Raw genomic sequence first — 19,160 nt, forward strand, 5'->3', positions numbered from 1 at the left:
AAAACAAAAGTAAAAAAAAAGTGCCTCTGACTGCAACTACGTTTTTCTAAGATTCCTGGTATATATTTTTCCTGATAATGAAATATCTGGGTATATAATTTAAAATATTCAAAATTAACTTCTGTATTTATTAAACACCAATTCTTTAGCATTTGTGTATAATGAATTATAATGAAATTGGTACCGTAAAAATTATAATAGCTGAAAAATCCCAGTAGACAAATGACACGGTTTCCCGTCTTTAAAAATAAGTTATTCTCTGATTTAATCCTAACGAATGGGGACCTTAATATTGATTCCGAAAATGCGCTGAGTTTATTTTTCTTTGTGCCTATGGGCTCTATAAGGAGAGATGAAAGGATATAGATTTTTTGTTTTTTCATGGTCTGTTTTTCGATTGCCTGCTCTTTCGAATTATTTAAAATTGAAACATCACGCAAGATCATGTGCTAACTAGATTCTTAATGTCTTTAAAATATCTCAACGATAAATGATATAATTAATTAAACCAATAGTCATGGACATTCAAAATATTTTAAAAAACAAATTTACTTTAATGAACTCATGAGCTAACTAAATTTTTCAAAACTTAGTCATGGACGATTAAACGCAATTGCAACGAAGTACAACAGAAGACAATTAACAGATCTTTGTAGGTCAAACTGATTTAAAATTTAATTTTAAAAGAAACGTTCCAATTCAGAATTTAAAATTAGGTATAAAGTGGCCTTAGATTGGCGTAGATTTTGAATTAATACAGTTTCAATAAGGTCGCTTTTCCCCCTAATTTTAAGTGATTTTGATTTACTTCGATTATCTGCCAATCTCGAAACGCTGGCTGTGAACTAGTACAATAGTACTAGTACAACCGCCTTCAACTACCATCACCAGATACGAGTAGTTAATAACGAAGATCCATTTTTAGTCTAGGATTTGGTATAGCATAAATAAAAATCAAGATTAGTATTTAAATTGGGTCAAATGATAGCTCCTTATCTTAAGGTATATTTACAGAGAAATTTTGCAGAAATACAAAAAATGCTGTATAAAAATTCTGGGTAGTTTTATTTGTTGTATACAGTTTCTGTTAGTATCTAACATATATATATATATATGTAAGATAAAAAATATGAAAGCAAACTTCCAAATTTAGTTCACTATAACCTCTTTTATTTTTTATTTCATTTGGAAACTTCATCGCTTTGTCCTAAAAATAGCGCTGTAAATCTAAATTACGTCATTCAGATTAATCTTATGTACGATAGATCACGTAACTTATCTTAAGCGATCTTACGTAACCCTTAATGTAGATGCCTCTTGAACAATCACTAAATTGTAAATCAAAACTAAAAACTGAAACTTTTGACTCCCTCCCTTCTTTCTATGAACAGATACGTCACTTTTGCTTGTGCTTTCCTCTTGGCCAGAGGCCTTTTTCCAATCATGTGTGTGCTGCTACATTCGCTTGTATGTCAATAATATAAAAAATTTTAAAAGTTCTTTAATAGGCGCGAGCCGCTTGCCAAGTGAATTGTGGCCACAAAATCAGAATTTAAAAGAAAAAAAGAATTTAATCCGGCTCCACTGCTTCTTCTTCAAAATGGATGGACTAGTACAAAAAATGGATGGACGTACTAAGCATCAAGTATCTACACAATTAGTATTTCTACGCATCTATGTGTCAGCGTTCGTATTACAATGCCTCCAAAATTGTACTGTCATTACATTCTTCGGCACGTTCTGATTATGGAGAAATCTACAAGGGTTTGTTAAGCTATGTTGACAGTGAATCATGGGGAAAGTCCTGTTTCACTGAAGATTTTAATTCAAGTTTATGCCGCGTTCTCAATCAAATCTTTCATCTCATGTCATTGAACCACAATTTCATTACATATATATATATATATATATATGTCGGGTGATTCAAAACTATCTGGCAAAAATGTATAGGCAGGTAAAGTCTACCGACATAAGTAGATATTGTAGAAGAATGTGCGTGCGGAAAAATGACACGTTGGGATGGTAAAAGTCGTTAAAATGGGTTAGTAAAAGCAGTCTGCCGATGTCTGCATCATTCCCCTTGCGAAATTCGACCGTTATGTATCGCTACAGAAGCGTGAACTCTGTGATTTGCATTTTATCTTCTGGGCTGCGGGGGGAAACTGCAATGAATGTACCCAGGAATCGTTGTTCACTGTACCTCCTTTGAGTAACCGTACAAATGAAACTTATATCGGTGAACGTTCTCGTAGAGATTAATACCATAGAATTTGTATAGGAAATGACCATTTACACCAGCAAATTGCTTTTACGTACCGTTGAACAGCGCCCTGTACCACCTCAATGTGCCATTTCCACACACACATCCCATTATAAATTCTATTCATTTCAGTCCTATCTATCTGCTATTACATTTTTGCCTGACATTTTCGAACCACTTTGTATAATGTACAAGTAATTTCCCAAACCTGCCTTGATACAGAAGTTATGGAAGTTTCCAAGTATAACGGTGACAAGCAGAAGACTGGCCGAGAGGTAAAATCGCAGAAACTTATAATTCTACCCAGGTTCAAATCTTGGCATACAGGCTGACTGCATAGCAGATTTTGTAGTTTTTGCCATGTGCAATAGTTTCCTTTAGAAAAACTGCGAAGAAACTTAGCTTGAGTGTTACTTGGAACAGGAGAGGACGGAATTATTAGGATTATATCAAAGTGCGTTAGAGCTCTTTGTCTAAAAAGATGATTTCATTTGATTAGTTCAGTATGCTAAAGCACACAAAGGCTATCGGCTTAAGGAAAAAAAAACTTCTTCGAAGATTTTCTAAAAGAAACTATTGCACAGGACGAAAACCACAAAACCGGCTACGCAGTCTGTACGCCAAGATTTGAACCCGGGTCGAATTATAAGTTTCTGGATTTTAACCCGCGGCCACTCTTCTGCTCGGCACCGTTATACTTGAAAACTTCCATAACGTCCATATCATGGCAGGTTTTGGGGATTACTAGTGGTGATTTACTTTTAATTTATCACTTATAGAAAGGTAACTAATAATAATGTTTTTCGGAATAGATTTGACATCCTGATATTCTGCGGCTGAGAGATTAATTTTGTTATGGTGATTAATTATTTACTTCCTATAAAAGAATGTCATTTTAATTTAAATTTTAGTCCACTACATTATTTGAAATGCACTTCTGAAAAACTATTTTCTCTGATATTTGGTTTTTTTTTGACAGTGCATATTTATAAAGAGGCAAAAAGGTTTTAGACTGCACAGTTTTGGTTATGTGGTGCATTTTCATAATGGTGCAAATATATTTTAAGCATCGTAAAAATATCTGCTTCAAAAACTTGTAGGTCTTTTGCCAGTTAGTTAGGCTAGCGACAGTCTAAATCTCCGAGAGATTTTGCTAATGATCCCCCAGGTAATTTTGATTGCAAGAAGTTATTGTTGGTATTATTAATGATGATTTAACTGTAAAAGCAATTTATTCCGCGGTTTTTTTTAAAGATGCCTATTGAAAGTTTGCGTTTTGTTTACTTTACCGTAAAGTGTCCTGCGACCAAAATTGTCGCAGTGTAAATGCTTATCTTATTTAATACTTAGTTGTGAATTGTAAATTCAAAAATCTGTCCATTCAAGATATATTTATTTAATCGTGCTATCTTCTTGGAAGGAATTTCTATAAGAGATATTCTAAATGCACATTACTTACTCGCTTTTTTATTACTAACAACTTCATCGCCTAAAAATTTTTATAAATGTATCATTACCTCTTATATCTAGATAGATTTTCTTTGTAAACTATATTGCTACACCCTTTCTCTGAATTCACGAGCGCTAGCGAAAAATAAAATGTATGTAGCTTTCGCGGTCGTAGTCCTACATCAAAGATGCAAGCAATGTGGCATAGGTCTTGTTACATTCGCGCCAGCTGCGTGTGACGGGTATAAGATGGCATCGTGGGAACTTGTTTCAGATCTCCTCTTGCCAGTGATGCATCCCACTGGATATTTTACCATTTTCTGACGTATCGAAATGGCCATCACTATTTGAGCGTGAAGACACTATTCATTTGATTGAGCGTTTGCCACGCCTTTGTTGGTTAGGAATGCTGATAAATTTTTAAAGCGACAAGATATACAAGCACTGTATGAGTAGCAAATTGTATTCTCTTATTTCCCCATTTCGAAAATATTTATTATTTTACTCATTCTCTTTCGGGAATATTGCCAACATTTACTAATTATTCATTAAATTTGGCCATTCAGAGCTATTGACTCTATACACATATTATTTAATACGTAAAAAGAACTTTTACTTTCGTCCCCATCATTACTTTCGTCATGAACCGCCTTTTTAGAGCGTAACAATGATAAAACATTGTAATGTATTTTTATAAATGAACCACGTAATTAGTGCTGATTCCAAAATAAATATAATTTCGAGAAAAATAAATGGTTTTTTTTCTTCATAGCAAATAGAAAGCACTTGAACTTTTGAATTTAAATTAAATGTGACACGATGTCATCTATGGAATATCCTAAATAAGATTTGTATAGTTTTTGTTAATTAATCCATTTTATCTTGATTTAGGTCTATTCTAAAATTTGTTACTTTCGTTAGCTCTCACCAGCATGCAAATGACTTTAAATTATTTAAAGCGGGATTTTTTAAAGTCTTAGAGATAAAGGTTTTGGCAGAGGCGCTAGCAGTTGCACTTTCTCTCTCGCAACTCTGCTAAGTTAGTACTCCGGCACCAGCCATTTTCCTACCCGAAGTTATGATGATAGTTATTGCACACAATTATAGTTTTGGGCAAACTCTTACTTAGACCAGTTATACTACAGTTTTTAGCTACGAGTACATTTAAATGTGGGAATTCAATTTTAAGTTATTTAAGGCCCGCAGGTGACTGAGTTTAGTTTGTGTGCACAAGCTGTAAAACCGTTAAGCTCAAGTTTTAAATAAAAAAGTTAAATCTCAAAAGGGTTCTCAAAAGTTTCAAAATTTTCTTAGAACTTTGTGGTATTTTCATTGATAAGATGATACTTGTTTGTCAGTTTAAATAGAATTAATTAATTTTTAGTTAAATTTACATAGGATTGTACCTTACAGACTTTCTTTTCAATTCCATTATATTTCAAAATTAAGGTTTCCTTTATTTCTGGTGTATTTTGGTTTAATACAAATGGAATTCACATTATTCTCATTCAAACACATATAGAAGATTCTTTTGAAAATAAGCTTACGCTTTAAGATATTAAGGTCACAAAAATTAGTTTTTATCTCGTAAAGTATGCGATTTTCATTAATTAGATTTCCAGTTGAACATAAATATGAAACTATGACATCCAAAAAAGCGCTGCTTTATAGCCTAAGTAGTTAAAATTCAATATTGCTTATTCGATGCAAATGCAAATCATCTCTAGATGTGTCTTTTGTTTCTGTTTCTAGAATTGTTCCGCTTAGTTTTGCAGAGAACGGCCATTAAATAAAGTGTCCACACTAGTATAAAAGAGAGGCATTAAAAACAGCGCATTGTAAATCCACCTTCCCGTAAAACTGTTTCCATGAAATATGGACCTCAACAAATACAACTCGGCCTCCCAAAGAAAAAAACGTTTTCTTCCTTCTTATTTTTAATGCACATATCATTCAAATGGCGTTACGGTGCATAAAAAATAAATAAAGTGATCACAACGTGACAGTAAAAGTATGCCGAAATCTTATGTCTGGAAGTGTTATACGTGTCACCCAAAATAAATGTGCTTTACTAAAAGATTCGATTTATTACTATTTATTTCCAGCGTAGTGTTAGAACGGCAGTCATGTGTAAACTGAATGCATTTTTCATTATGAATGCAAGTTATATCTTAAAGGGTGTCCTCGTGTGCACTTCCAAGTTATCTTGAAAATATAAATTTGATTAAGAGTAGGTTTTATAGATTATTTAATGTTGCGTGCTAGAAATATGCTCGCATGATAGATGGCGTCACGTTGGACATCCAGGTGTTTAAATAAGCGTTAATGTTTGCAAACTAAAATGACGTATGCAATGTTTTATTCTAAGTGCCTTTTTTACTTTTGCATATTTGTTGTATCATTTATCTTAAAAATTAATTTTACTGCGCTTGGTAATAATTACGAAGATTTGTAGTAATTTCTTCAACAAGATGAAAAATTTTTATTGGAAATGTGTATTTTTTAAATTCATGTTTGATGTTGATTGTAATCATGGATGTGACGACTTTCTATTTTTAATTTTTCAGTGTAAAGTCTTGGGCTCTCAAGTTCGGTGTTACGACCTCAAACGGATGCGCAGTCGTTACTTGCGTTAGGAAAATAACTGAGGTAAGTTAAATTATTCTGTGTCCATTTATTTAAAGCTATATGGAAAGATTCTAATTATCGCACAGACCCAGACGATAATTAGGCCCGAATTTTATGGAGCCTAAATTCAACTTATAATAATTATGCTCTCCTGCTTTCCTCTCATTAAGGAAAAAAAAACAGCGAGAGAGACAGAGGCGTTTGAACTTTGTAGAAGCACTGGATCTAGACCAACCAACTGTTTAAATTAGGCTTTCTTGATAGGAGTAATGATTTACTCTATAATAGAAAAGAAAAATAAAAAAATTCAATATCTTTGACGTCATGTTACTCTTACCGTATAATTAATGATGTAAAAATGAATTTTGCTTAAAAAATAACTAGACATTTCTTTTGAGTTTAATCCAAAATTTGTATTATCAATGTATTTGTCTTGCCTATTTCGCAACTTTTAAATTAATCCAATTTCATTATACATAACATGCACATAAATGTGCCCTTTTTCACATGATTACTAAAACTGAAACCTCGGGTTTGAATCCCGGAGAAAGCACGGATGTTTGTAAGTGTACAGTGTTTTTGCCGTATGGGGGAACATAAGACACTAAAGTCTTCTCGAGAGTTTCGAAGAAAGGAGAAAGGGTTTGAGACCCTTGGATCCATCCCCGGACGCATTTTTCTTAAAACCTGGTACGGAGCAAGGCAAATTCATATTCTCGCCTACAAGATTAAGGTCCTAAGTTAATGACAGACGTAACATCTGCCTCTTGGCTACGATAAGGTTCGCGAACTTGATCTGCTATTACAGTCAGAGAAGTGACGTAAGTCGCAACACATACGATTATTACATTATAAATGATTCAATAATAAGTCCCTATATTTCGTGGAACATTTATTTTGTTGGCCAGAACATGAGAATATTACATTATGTTTAGAAGACATTTTATGAAATCCGCACTTTCCTATATTCCCATATGCACTGCGGACATTTCATAAAAATATTAGGTAATTTATCATTTATTTCCAAGCCTTTTAGTTATATATATTAGTTAGTTTAAAGAAAGCTATTTACTTTGCTTTACTTGAAAGTAAGAAAAGGGAGAAATTTTAGATATATACTGCGTTTTATTCCTCCGGGTATTATCCAGACGTCACCTGCTGTGACTATGAAATTACAATGTTGAACGATAAAATAACTTTCTGCAGCTGATTGTTTCAAGATTTTTAAAATTTGGGTTTTGCAAAGATTATTAGTTTTTGGAAGTGAGTAATGTGAAAAAACTACACCCTCGCCGGGGTTCAAGCCGGAGACCATTTTCTAGGTGGATATACTAACCACGTACACTGAGAGAGCACGCACGAGGAATACGATATTGTTTTTTAAATTAACAGCAAAAATACTTATCAGTACTCGAAACATGTCAATTATAAATTGTCTATACTTTAATCTACGTGTAAATATTGTTACAGGGTTTTCAGAGAGCTATAACGGAAAAGAAGGAAAAGTAATTAAGAATGTAAATTTGAGAAATACAGAAAAGCTTTATGTCTGCAGTGTTCTTAATTGAATGTCAAAGAAATTTTGAACATAATCCGCTTAGGAAGTTCTTTCCAGTGGTGCTAAAAAGAAAGAAAAAGAAAGAAAATATTTTACTAATGCATGTGTAAAAGAGCATTTTAACTATTCTCCATAAAAAAGGATAATGTCATTAGCACATAATTTAAGAGATAGGTGTACCTGCATTGAAAAAAATTCCAAGAGACCAGTATGCAGCTTATTTCCCTTCAAAACATTCCTCTAAACTGCTTTTACGCAGCAGAAGAAAAAAAAAAAAAAAAAAAAAAAAAAAAACTTTTCTTTTCCTTTTTTTTCATCTTTTTTTTTTATTTCTTAAACAGAAAAATTCCCTGAGAGCCATATTTCATTTTAGACATAAAGTATTAATAAAAAGACTTAAGAAACGTAGCGAATGACATCTAATTAACAGTTTGGAAAGTTAAATATTGACCAAAAATAAAATTTGCGTACCATAAAAAAAACTCTTATGCGTTGAAAAGAATTTTTGATAAGGTATGGTTTTTGTAAACCATTTTTGCTGTGAAAGTTCGTTTAAGTTTGATGATTGACTTCAAAATTCACTTCAGTAAACAAATTTAAAATCACGTTCAGAATATAAGTATGTGTGACAAACAGGCTGTGCTCTTCTGACAAACAGTTATCATTAGAGTTAACGCAAAGGCCTTAATATGCCGAATAAAATATCAAATACCCGTTTTTTGTGCTAATCGTGCATGATAATACGTGACTCTACGTTTTAGAATTCGATAAATTGCTTGTTTTCTGGAAAATCTTACGTTTCAAATGGCGTATTCTTCTTGCTTTTCACACACGCACACATACATAAAATATATATAAAGTGTTTCATAAATATTTGGCAGAAATCTTCAAATGAGTACAGAGGACCTAAATAAGCAGATTGTATAATGAAATGGTGTGTTATGGTTCTACAGAGCGCTGTTGAGTGGCACTAAAAGCGTTCTAGTGGCGTAAATCTTTATTCAACGTGCGAACTTCGCTACATGAAAGCGGACCTCGCCGACATGCAGTTGACCACAGTTGACATGAAGTTGATCTATAGGGCTACTGCGAAACGAAGTGATGATGATTCTTGAGTACCTGCTTTGAGCAGCTATTCCGTTTCCGTCCACAATAGTATAGATAAGATGTTGCTAATGTATTTTCTCGTTTGCGTAGCGATGCATGTCCCTGGCAATTCGCATGGGGAATGATGATTCACACCAGCAGAATGCTTTTACCTACCAAGCGTATATATTAATCAATTATAGACAGTTTCCTGTTAACGAGGACCGGAATTAACTGGGTTGTGAATTTACAACACGACTCCTACAAAAAAAAAAAAAAAAAAAAAAAAAAAAAAAAAAAAAAACCAAAGAGAGAGACACACACATATTTGCTTATTTCAAAAGAATGGTAAAACTACTACCACAAACCGTAATTGGGAACCAAAAGTATTTAAGGAAAGTACAAAAATGAATATAAAAATGTGCGCCATGACCGCAGCCATAAGCCAAACTTCTAACTGACTTTTTGATATAAGTCCGAAGTAATGAGACATTTTTATAGTAGTCTGGATTCAAGCTGTTTTGCAAACATTGCTCTTTAGTGTTACTTTTAACTAATTTCTTCATTTCGTATGATATTTATTCTTCAGTTATTGACAGTATGTTATATTTTGAACACTCATTTAATTTACGTAACCAAATGAACTTATTTTCCAAATCAGCGGTTCTTTACTTTTTGACTAACACGTACTATATAAACAAAAATTGAAAACCTTTAGTACCACCACTACAAAGTACTACTGTCACCACCACTCTTGAACAATGCTCAGATCGCACAAATTTACGAGTGTTAAAGAAAAACCTCAATCTGGATGTTGGGGTTTTAATTTTTGAATTTAATAGTTAAAAATTCTTTGCTTCTTTGCGTACCACCTATTTTTCTCTTCCGTACCAACAGTGGTACGCGTACCACCGGTTGAGGACCCCTGTTCCAGATTAAACTCCTTGAAAATATAAGGCAATTATTAATATTATTTTTGTTAATTATAATATGAACTCTTACTTGTGTTTTTTAACCGCCTTAGATTAACTATAGACCTTCTCCCCGAAATTATTCCAGTTCATCGGGAGCTGACTGTGTATTTAGGAAGAATTTTGATAAAAAGTTTAAAATTTATTTTGACCTAGCCGAATATGCATAGTTGCTTAAGAATTAATTAATGAAACAATTTGGTGCACTTTGCATTTTTAACGGATTTAGTTTACGTTCCAATCCTTGTTTTATATGTGTGCAATCAGAATTATGTTTATACAATCAGAACATCAACAAGTCGCCTAATTAAATACACTTCATTTAACTGAAATTTAAAATGTGAAAATATATATATTGTCGATATTATGAGTATATAGCAGAAGAACTTAACTGAAAGCAGCGGGACAAATGAAAGGCAAAAAACTCCAGCATTAAAACTGAGGGAAGCAAAATCAAAATTAGAAACATAGCCTAACGCGTGCAACAATTTTAAAACGTTAGCCCCAGCTTTACTTTTTAAACACTTAATGTTAAAATAATTTAAGTACTTCTTTTAACAGTCTACGTCAGATTTTCTTAAACTACTCTCCGTAAATAGAAAGCTATTCACTAAACATGTCTTCAATAAATCAGTGTAAATTTTCTATTTTATTAAAAAAAAATAATTTATATTAATTTTAGTTCTAATGGTAAAATGTATTTTGAAATGAGTTTCCTTTAATAAAAAATAGGAAAATTATAGGTTTTATTCTCAAACAACACCCTGCAAGTGTTTTTAAAACAAACGCCATTATAAAACATTACCTCATGTTTAGTATTAGTAAATGTTTACCTGATTATGATACATTTTATGATATTTATTTGCGCGCAGAACTTACACTGAAAAATCTGATAAAACTCATCTTGTAAATGCTTACGTATATATGCTTGTAAGCAGACAAAACCCCAAAAAGTGCATATAAAAAATAAGATAAATATTAAATTAAATATTTATAAAAGGCTCCTTTTTTAATAAATATAAAGCTACTGCAAACAAAAGTACTAAACAAATAAATGTGGACACTTTAGGTTTCGCAGAGTTTTATAACATTTAATTCAGGGACTGTCCCATATTCAGAGCAAAAGGACAGACTATTCGCTAAGGGAAGGGATGCCTTCGTCGAGAATATTCTGAGGAACAATGAAGCTGCACATTGAAGCACGTTTTAGACGAAAGTGTCATTTCTTTTGCTTTTGCTTCTGTTTATAGTTTTTAAAATAAGAAAACATTGCGAATCTTTTTTTCGATGGAAGATTCTTATGAGTTTTGTTCTTGCTTCAACATTTGCAGGTTTGCAATTTAATCGTAATTGTTTCATTTTGGCTTCTATTTTACTTTTAAATTTTCCAATTTTTCCTGTTCCCTTCGTTATGTTAACACATTTTCAAGAATTATGAAACTTCCTCTGGAGAGAGAAACCAACATTATTAAATACTTACCTTAAATATGCAAACTTAAATCTTCATTAATTACTTTACATTACTCCGGCTTTATGTGCCTTTTAAAATCAGTTTGATTTGATAATTTGTCTTAAATGTTTTTGTATTTAGTCTACATAAACACACACGCGCGCGCGAGCGTATATATATATATAAGTTTATATATATAAGTTTATACTATATATATATAAGTTTATACTATATATATAAGTTATACTATATATATATATATATATATATATAAGTTTATACTATATATATAAGTTTATATATATATATAAACATATGTTACCGTGAAAGACCGAAATTGGAAAATGTCGACTTTCACCGAAGAATGCCAACATTCACCAAATACGTCGGTGAAAGATCGAATATTGCATTACATTCATGTACATTCGGACTCTCACCGCTGTATGTCGACAATCACAGATATGCTCTGGTGTAGGTTGAAAAGAGAGGTCATAAACTGTCATAATAGTTTAAGTTCTTGCAATAAATAAGATTTGAATCACATAATTTAGTAAGTTTTTTATTACTACTATTTTTAGTTTTTTATTACTACTGTTTCTAGTTTTTTATTACTATTATTTCTAGTTTTTTATTACTACTATTTCTAGTTTTTTATTACAACTAGTTTTTTTACAACTATTATTTTATTTTCTCACTTAGAATGTACTGTATAATTTAATAAGATTTTAACTTCTATTATTTTCCTTTCTCATTTTGAATGTACTGTGTGTTTTAAGTTATTATTTTAAGTCTCAAATGCGTTTTTCGCGACTGAATTACAGAGAAGAAAATGTAATATTCTTATATGTTGAACATTCACCATTAGTACATGGTGAATGTCGACATTTACCGGTGTAAGTCAGAAATAAGAATATTTGGCAAATATTTCGGACATGGTCTATGTGAATGCTGACATTCACCGGTGAAAGTCGACATTCTCCAGATTTAGGTGTTTCACCGTAACATGTGTATATATAATGAAATTAAAAATTAATTTATTTTATATATTTAATTTTTATTTCATTAAATTATTTGTAAATTAAATCTATGCAGCAAAAACGCCAGGATTCTAAACATTGTCCTGCATTCTATTTCTGGATTAGGTTATCCTATATATATATATGCGAGTGGTATGTATATACACATATATAGCTCGTGACTTAAACAATGCGTTCAAAGCTGCAACTGATTTAACAGGAATTAAAAAAGTAGCAAAATTGTCTTTGTACATATGTTACGAAATAAATTATACTTTTTTATTACCTATATTAACTGATATTGTCCGCCGAAAATATCGCGGAGAAAACAACGCAAGGCGAAAACGTCGTAGTACAAAACATCGTGGGAGAAGAGGAAGCAAAGAGAAAGCATCGCAGTTCTAAAACATCGTGGTACAAAATATCGTCGTCGAAAATAAAGTGGTTCAAAAACTTCGCAGTTTAAATACATCGCCGTCGAAAATATCGCGGTAAAAAATAAAGTACCCACAAATCATCGCATGACGATTACATCGGACACATGCGTTTTTCAGGTTTTAAAAACTGTAAATGCATTTTTGAATAATGATTTGGGAGCGCAAGAAGGAAAGAGGGATAATTTTACTTATAAACATATTTCACATTTTTGAATGAACTAATAAGCTTTTGCTGAAAAAGTAAGAAGGAAACTTAAGCATTTAAAATGTGAAAATGAGTAGAAAATTAATGCAACCTATAGCGCTTAATGGAATTTTTAACTTTACATAGTTAATTAACAAAGGTCACTAATAAATTAATCTTGTTTATAAAGTTTTACTCATAATTTTTCATAAAAAATACAGCCTAATTTTTTTTTAGAAAAGAAAGATGAATAACTGCATGAAGTTACCTCTATAAAAATTGCTTAGTTAATTATCAAATTACTTTCTTTCACGTTTGTTAATCTCATATTTTTCTGATGAAAATTATATATTGTTTTGTTTTCGTTTATTCTTAAAGCGTCGTTAACATTTCTTGCGCTTCCAAATCTTTAGAGCTTTGTGAGATGTTATCGTCAGGCGATGGTTTGTAGGTGCTTTATTTTTTACCACGTTATTTTCGACGACGATGTTTTTCAATTGCGAAGTTTTTGAACCGCTTTATTTTCGATGACAATATTTTGTACCACGATGTTTTAGAAATATGAAGTTTTCTCTTTGCTTTCTTTTCTCCTAAGATTTTTTTTACCACGACGTTTTCGTCTTGCGTTGTATTTTCCGCGACGTTTTCGCCGCGATGTTTTTGCCGTGGTGTTTTACACGGAGTTTTTTCAGCTGTAACACTAATCGATTCATCAAGTTCTCATTTTTTTAAATTTCCTTTTGAGTATTCTTTTCTCTTACATTTTAATGAACAGATGTCTGGCTGATCTAGAAAGATTCTAAAACATTATTTGCTGTTTTGCCTCACATAGCAAGTACTATGTATGTATGCATATGTATAAATCTAAAATAAATTAAATGCTACATATTATGGAAATAATTAATATATCTTTTCTAAAATGCACTATAAATTAAAAAATGAATTAAATGAAATAATAACAAAAGGGATAAATATTAGAAAACGTTGCAGAGACATTAGGTTTTTTGTAACAAGACACATGCAAAAAAGGCAATACCTTCGCCGGGACACGAACCTGGACATCTCGAATACGTGCCGAGTGTGCTAACCATTACATGACGAAGGCATGCTGCAAGAAGGAAGAAAAGTAAACAAAATTCTAAAAACTCCTATGAACTCCCTTTGCGTAATACACATAAGCACTGGGAGTTTGGTTTAATTAGACTGTAAAGACATTAAGACTTTTGGAAGATGGCAAATAAGGTGAGTTTTTTTCTCTGCGAAATAAACTCAGATCTTTTACGGGTTGGTTTATTTAATTATGGCAAAGCACACTAGGGCTATCTGCCTAAGGGAAGAGAAGCCTTCGTGGAGGACGTTCTAAGGAAAGCTGACTCGTTTACACATTATAAATGGGAAAAAACACGAAAACGCCCCATGCAGCCAGACCGTTTACGGGATTCGAACCTCGGACAGAACTACCAGTGTTCAGCGACTTTATCGCTCGGCCGCTGGTGGGCCGATCTTTTCCGAAGTTGAGTGTATGTCCTTCGAATAACTAGTTAGATGTTATTCGGAGCACATGATCCTTGCAAGCGCTGCGGCCAAGACTGCGATGTGGCTTCTGTTTAGCTTTTCTAATAAAATTTTTCCTGTGTTTCTACTTTTTTATTCTTTACTTTTGCATTTTGTTGTTGAAATTTATTTCTTACCCTATGACTGCTAGAATTGTTTTTGCAAAGTATAAATGATAGATACACTGACTCATTTTTATAACATTCAGAGATACTACCTCATTTTGTAAACAGAGGTATATAAACTAACTAATTTTATATGCGTATATTTTATATTGAAAATGCATTAACTCACTGATTAGCAGTATACCTAGTAACTCATTTTATATAAATGCACTGACTTAATAGTAGTAGTATATTTACTAGACATATACACTAAGTAATACATTAGATAGCTATACTAATAAGCATAACTATTGTTAATGTAACTATTAGTTATATATACTAATTCATTTTTATAATCACACATATAATTGTACTGTAAAAGCTTTTCATATACTTTAATCATTTATATTTATGCATAGGTTCGCAGGTGGGATATATGTTACTTATCTGAGACCCTTTCTGTTATTAAAATTGTCGGAAAACATGTGTTCCAAAAATATTGCTGCGCTGCTTACTTTACTGTTTTACATTTTTTTTCTTTTGTTTACATTTAAAGAGTCTGTTAGCCTTTCCAAAAGTAACTTAGTTTGACATTTTACACATTAATGATCAATTAATGCTAATTAATTAGCCTTTAATGGCCGAACTCTAATATCAGAAAGATTAAGCCCGATATTAAATACTAGTAAGTGTCATTCTATTTTAGCTTTAAGATATTTGACAATCTATGTAAATTAAGATTTTACAAGAGAAATCGTGCTGCGAAATCAAAGGGCAGAATGAATTTTGTAATTTGTAATCAAATGCTTTTAAATTTTAGACATAAATGATAATCGCATGTGATCTTCGAATCAAAAACAGAGGGAATGCTGCAGATTCTTCCTCAGAATACACAGTCAGGTAGCAACACTCAGAATAACACCTAGGCCATAAAACTTAAGATGAACTTGGCTATAAAAATCAATGTGAAATGAGGGATATCGACTGGTTCTAAATGTCCAATACGAAGAAGCACTTTCCCCAAGCAAAGATTACGTTCTTCGATCCTGCAGCTCATAGTTCATCCCAGGATAGGTTACACTGTGTCCCTTTTTTTATCCCATTTCTTTTGGGGTTGGTCTACGACGGTTTGACTGATGACAGTCATGTCTAGTTCTTTCGCAAAGATTACAACAGGATTCCTGTAGTCCCAAAGATGTCGCTTTCTTTTCCTTCCATTCAAAAATTTTAAGCCGAATCTTAGAAGAAGCCATTTTAGTTGCAATGAGTGATTAGTAGTCGAGAATTGATATACACTGCTTCAGAATATGCTAATAAGAAATAGGCGTCACAATTAAGTAAATTATTATATTGTGATAGGAAAATAAAAAAAATTCAATTAAAAGAAAGACAATGAATTTCACTTTAAGCAAAAGAGCGAAGATCTTAGTCAAGTTAGTGGAGTACAGAGAATCGTTCAAAAGATTTCTGATACAAAAGGTGTTGAATGTAGAAAGATAAAATCTGATTTTGCGGCTTTCTATATGCTCTCCAACATCTATTTCTGATGTACATAAAAAAAAAAAAAAAAAAAAAAAAAAAAAAAGCGAGGGGGGGGGGAAAGAATTGTGAAAGTAGCGCTTATTATGACTGGTCAATTAAGGGTAAGATTTACAAAATAGCTTAGGCTTGTTTTGCCCGTAAATAAGTGAAAGAAGACTGCTGAGTGACGTTTAAAATCATAATTGTATAAGTGTAATCCTAAGTAGCCGAAAGGAGAGAGACAATACCTTACCTACTCCCCCTTTTAAAGGACGACTAGAGATAAGGGCGCATTATCTCTAAATCCTGGTGTGACGAATTATCGTCTACTACCTTTTAGTTCCGGCACCAGTTGTAGAGTCATTAGAAATTTTCGATGTCAGGAAACTTAAAAAATCCGCAGTAGAATTCCTAAAACTTCGGGCCTCCCAAATTCGCAACGAGTGTTCTTCCAGTTATACCACGAAGGCTTGAGGAAAGGAAGAAAAAATACCTTATATATTTAAATTTTATTTTCGCGGTATTTGGCATGCCAAAAGCATTTTTATACCAGTAATTTATAAGAATTTAAATGCAACACATGAATTTGTGTTACTTTAGGATAATAATCTCATACGAAAACCAAATTTATTCGGACCTAAAAATAATATATAATTTATGAAAGCACTATTACTAGTTGGCAATCTGCCAATACTAGAAGCCTGCCACTGTTTTCTAAAGTATAAATTTTATAAGTCTGTGTACAAGTTCTCCTTAAAAAACTAAATATTGGAACTTATTACATAGTCTGCATATCAGCTGCTCGTCTCTTAATTTTAACATCAGAAATATTTATTAATTCATATTTTATTTTTTCATATTAAACTTTCAATATTTCGGTCAATGTTTGTCATACGAGAGTTAAACGTTTTGTGTTTTACTTTACATATATCTATATATATTGTTAAAAATAGAATTTCATAGCAAGGGGAGCAAAATGGCAGGCGGGAAAGAAATAAAAGGGCAGTCAGTTAAACCTTTACAGCATTTAAACTTACATCTTCTCATATGGGGTCAGACAAAAAAGCCCGAAGAACTACTTTCAGCGTGAAACCTTTCAGATGAGGAAAGCTAATTGATTTCTCAATACGACTAATATTATCACTTTATTTCTATATTTTTATTACTAAATATTTTTGATTTGAATGCATTTAGATTAAGAATTCGATTTAACGTTTTACTATTATGTGGTGGGGCGTTGTACAAGAAACAGATAGGACGATACCTCATCGAAATGAAGTATTTCAAAAATATTAACTTTAAACCTGTAGCTATTTTAGGACACATTACGGGAAATCACCAAATTAAAAGAAAGCCTTTGGGGTTATTAAAAATTAAAGTTAAAATTTATCTTATATACTTTCTTCTATTTTCAAAACAAAAACGTAATCTGGCTTAGCGAAATAAAAGGCTTTTAACTAAAAGATATTAAAGTGAACAGAATGAAAAGTGAAAGTAAGGAAATAAATGCTTTGCAAAATGCAGTACATGTAAATTTTTAAAACAAGGAGATTGTAATATAAAATGTTAAAGGAAAACTGACCAATAATTTCTCTAAAAGTTGCAGTTAAATTTAACGATAACTAACAATTAAAATTTTATAACCGAAAGCAATGGCCTTGATTTCGCGTATTTTATTACGGATATACATAATATATTTAAGCATTTAACTACCATGTATATATACATACATACTTACGTACATACATGCATACATAAATACATATGAGATAAAATTATGTAAAATGAAATTCTAACCTTAATATGTAATATGCCTAATTTTATTATTAAACTGGTTATCTCCCATCGTAACAAAATCCATTTAATCTGCTTCATTTCAAAATTAATCCTTGTCATATGATTCTTACATAACGCTAATGCTGCAGCACTTATATGACGACTGAATGAACAAATGAACTATAATATTAAAATTTGCTAACTGAAACGTAAGTAGCCAAAAAGGATAAAGTCGATTAAAAATTTACCATTCTGAACTAGGCCTTCATATTGGAATCTGTGCTCTCTTTCTCGTAAGCCTCTTGTCAACGATTTTCTTTCCTAGATTGTAAGAGATTTTTCTCCTTCCTTACTGCCTACCTACTTGATGTAATTGGAAGTACGTCTGGCTAGCAAACGGGAAGTCTGGAGTTCGAATTTTCATGTTTTCTACTTCGACAAACTTAATTAATCTCAGAGGCGCCCGACCTAAAATGACGTGGACGATAATTGGTCACCATCAGAATTTGGCGATTCGAGGTCCCCCCCCTCTCCAGTCGCTCTTTAGGTGAGGGAGAATGAAAGTAAAGGCGTTTTCTCATTCCTTACTGCGTGCCTTCACGGTATAACTGTAATCAAGTCCGGCTAACGGACGGAAGGTCAGGAGTTCGAATCCTGAAGAGGGCATTGCACATTTTTTTTATGTTTCCTACTTCAGCATATTTAATGATTCTACGGTTTCAAAGATATGAAACGTAGAATAATGTTTTAAAGTATGCGCGCATGTCTTGTAAGAGTTTAGTTTTGTACCTCTGTGTCAAGAATTGTTTTGTTAAAAAATAAAAGAAGTACCACTATCACAATTATGACTTCCTGATTTAGTTTTAATCACGTATCTATGCCATTATCAAGACTGATGTCGATAGAAATATATCATATATCTTGCACCTATAATGACACATTGTGTTAATTATTTCTGTATGCTGCCCCCCGTTTCTGTTAACAGTTTTAGACATCTCTAAAGAGGAGTTTATGGTATTTCATGAATTTTTCCAGATAAATTTGATATAAGTTGTTTATTGTTGATATTCGGAACGGAAATGCAGGTTGACTATTTTTGGTGAAAATGTTGGTGCTTTGTTTGTTTCGATAGGAGCTACATGTAAGGTATGTTGCGCAGGATTTAT

The 19,160-nt window shown here is 32.2% G+C and overlaps 1 protein-coding gene across 4 annotated transcripts in view; it reads left to right on the forward strand.

Moving 5' to 3' along the window:
- Nucleotides 1-19,160, forward strand: part of stj (voltage-dependent calcium channel subunit straightjacket) — a 617,416-nt gene that overhangs the window by 275,941 nt on the left and 322,315 nt on the right. For all 4 annotated transcript variants that reach the window (XM_085809254.1, XM_085809252.1, XM_085809253.1 and 1 more), the window contains exon 2: nt 6,277-6,358. In XM_085809254.1, coding sequence (XP_085665380.1) covers nt 6,277-6,358 — 82 coding nt within the window. The remainder of the gene's footprint in view (nt 1-6,276; nt 6,359-19,160) is intronic.

This window comes from Stegodyphus dumicola, chromosome X2 (genome assembly GCF_044657685.1).
Source record: "Stegodyphus dumicola isolate Sdum_Otavi_A_Nest chromosome X2, ASM4465768v1".
NCBI classification, from domain to species: domain Eukaryota; kingdom Metazoa; phylum Arthropoda; class Arachnida; order Araneae; family Eresidae; genus Stegodyphus; species Stegodyphus dumicola.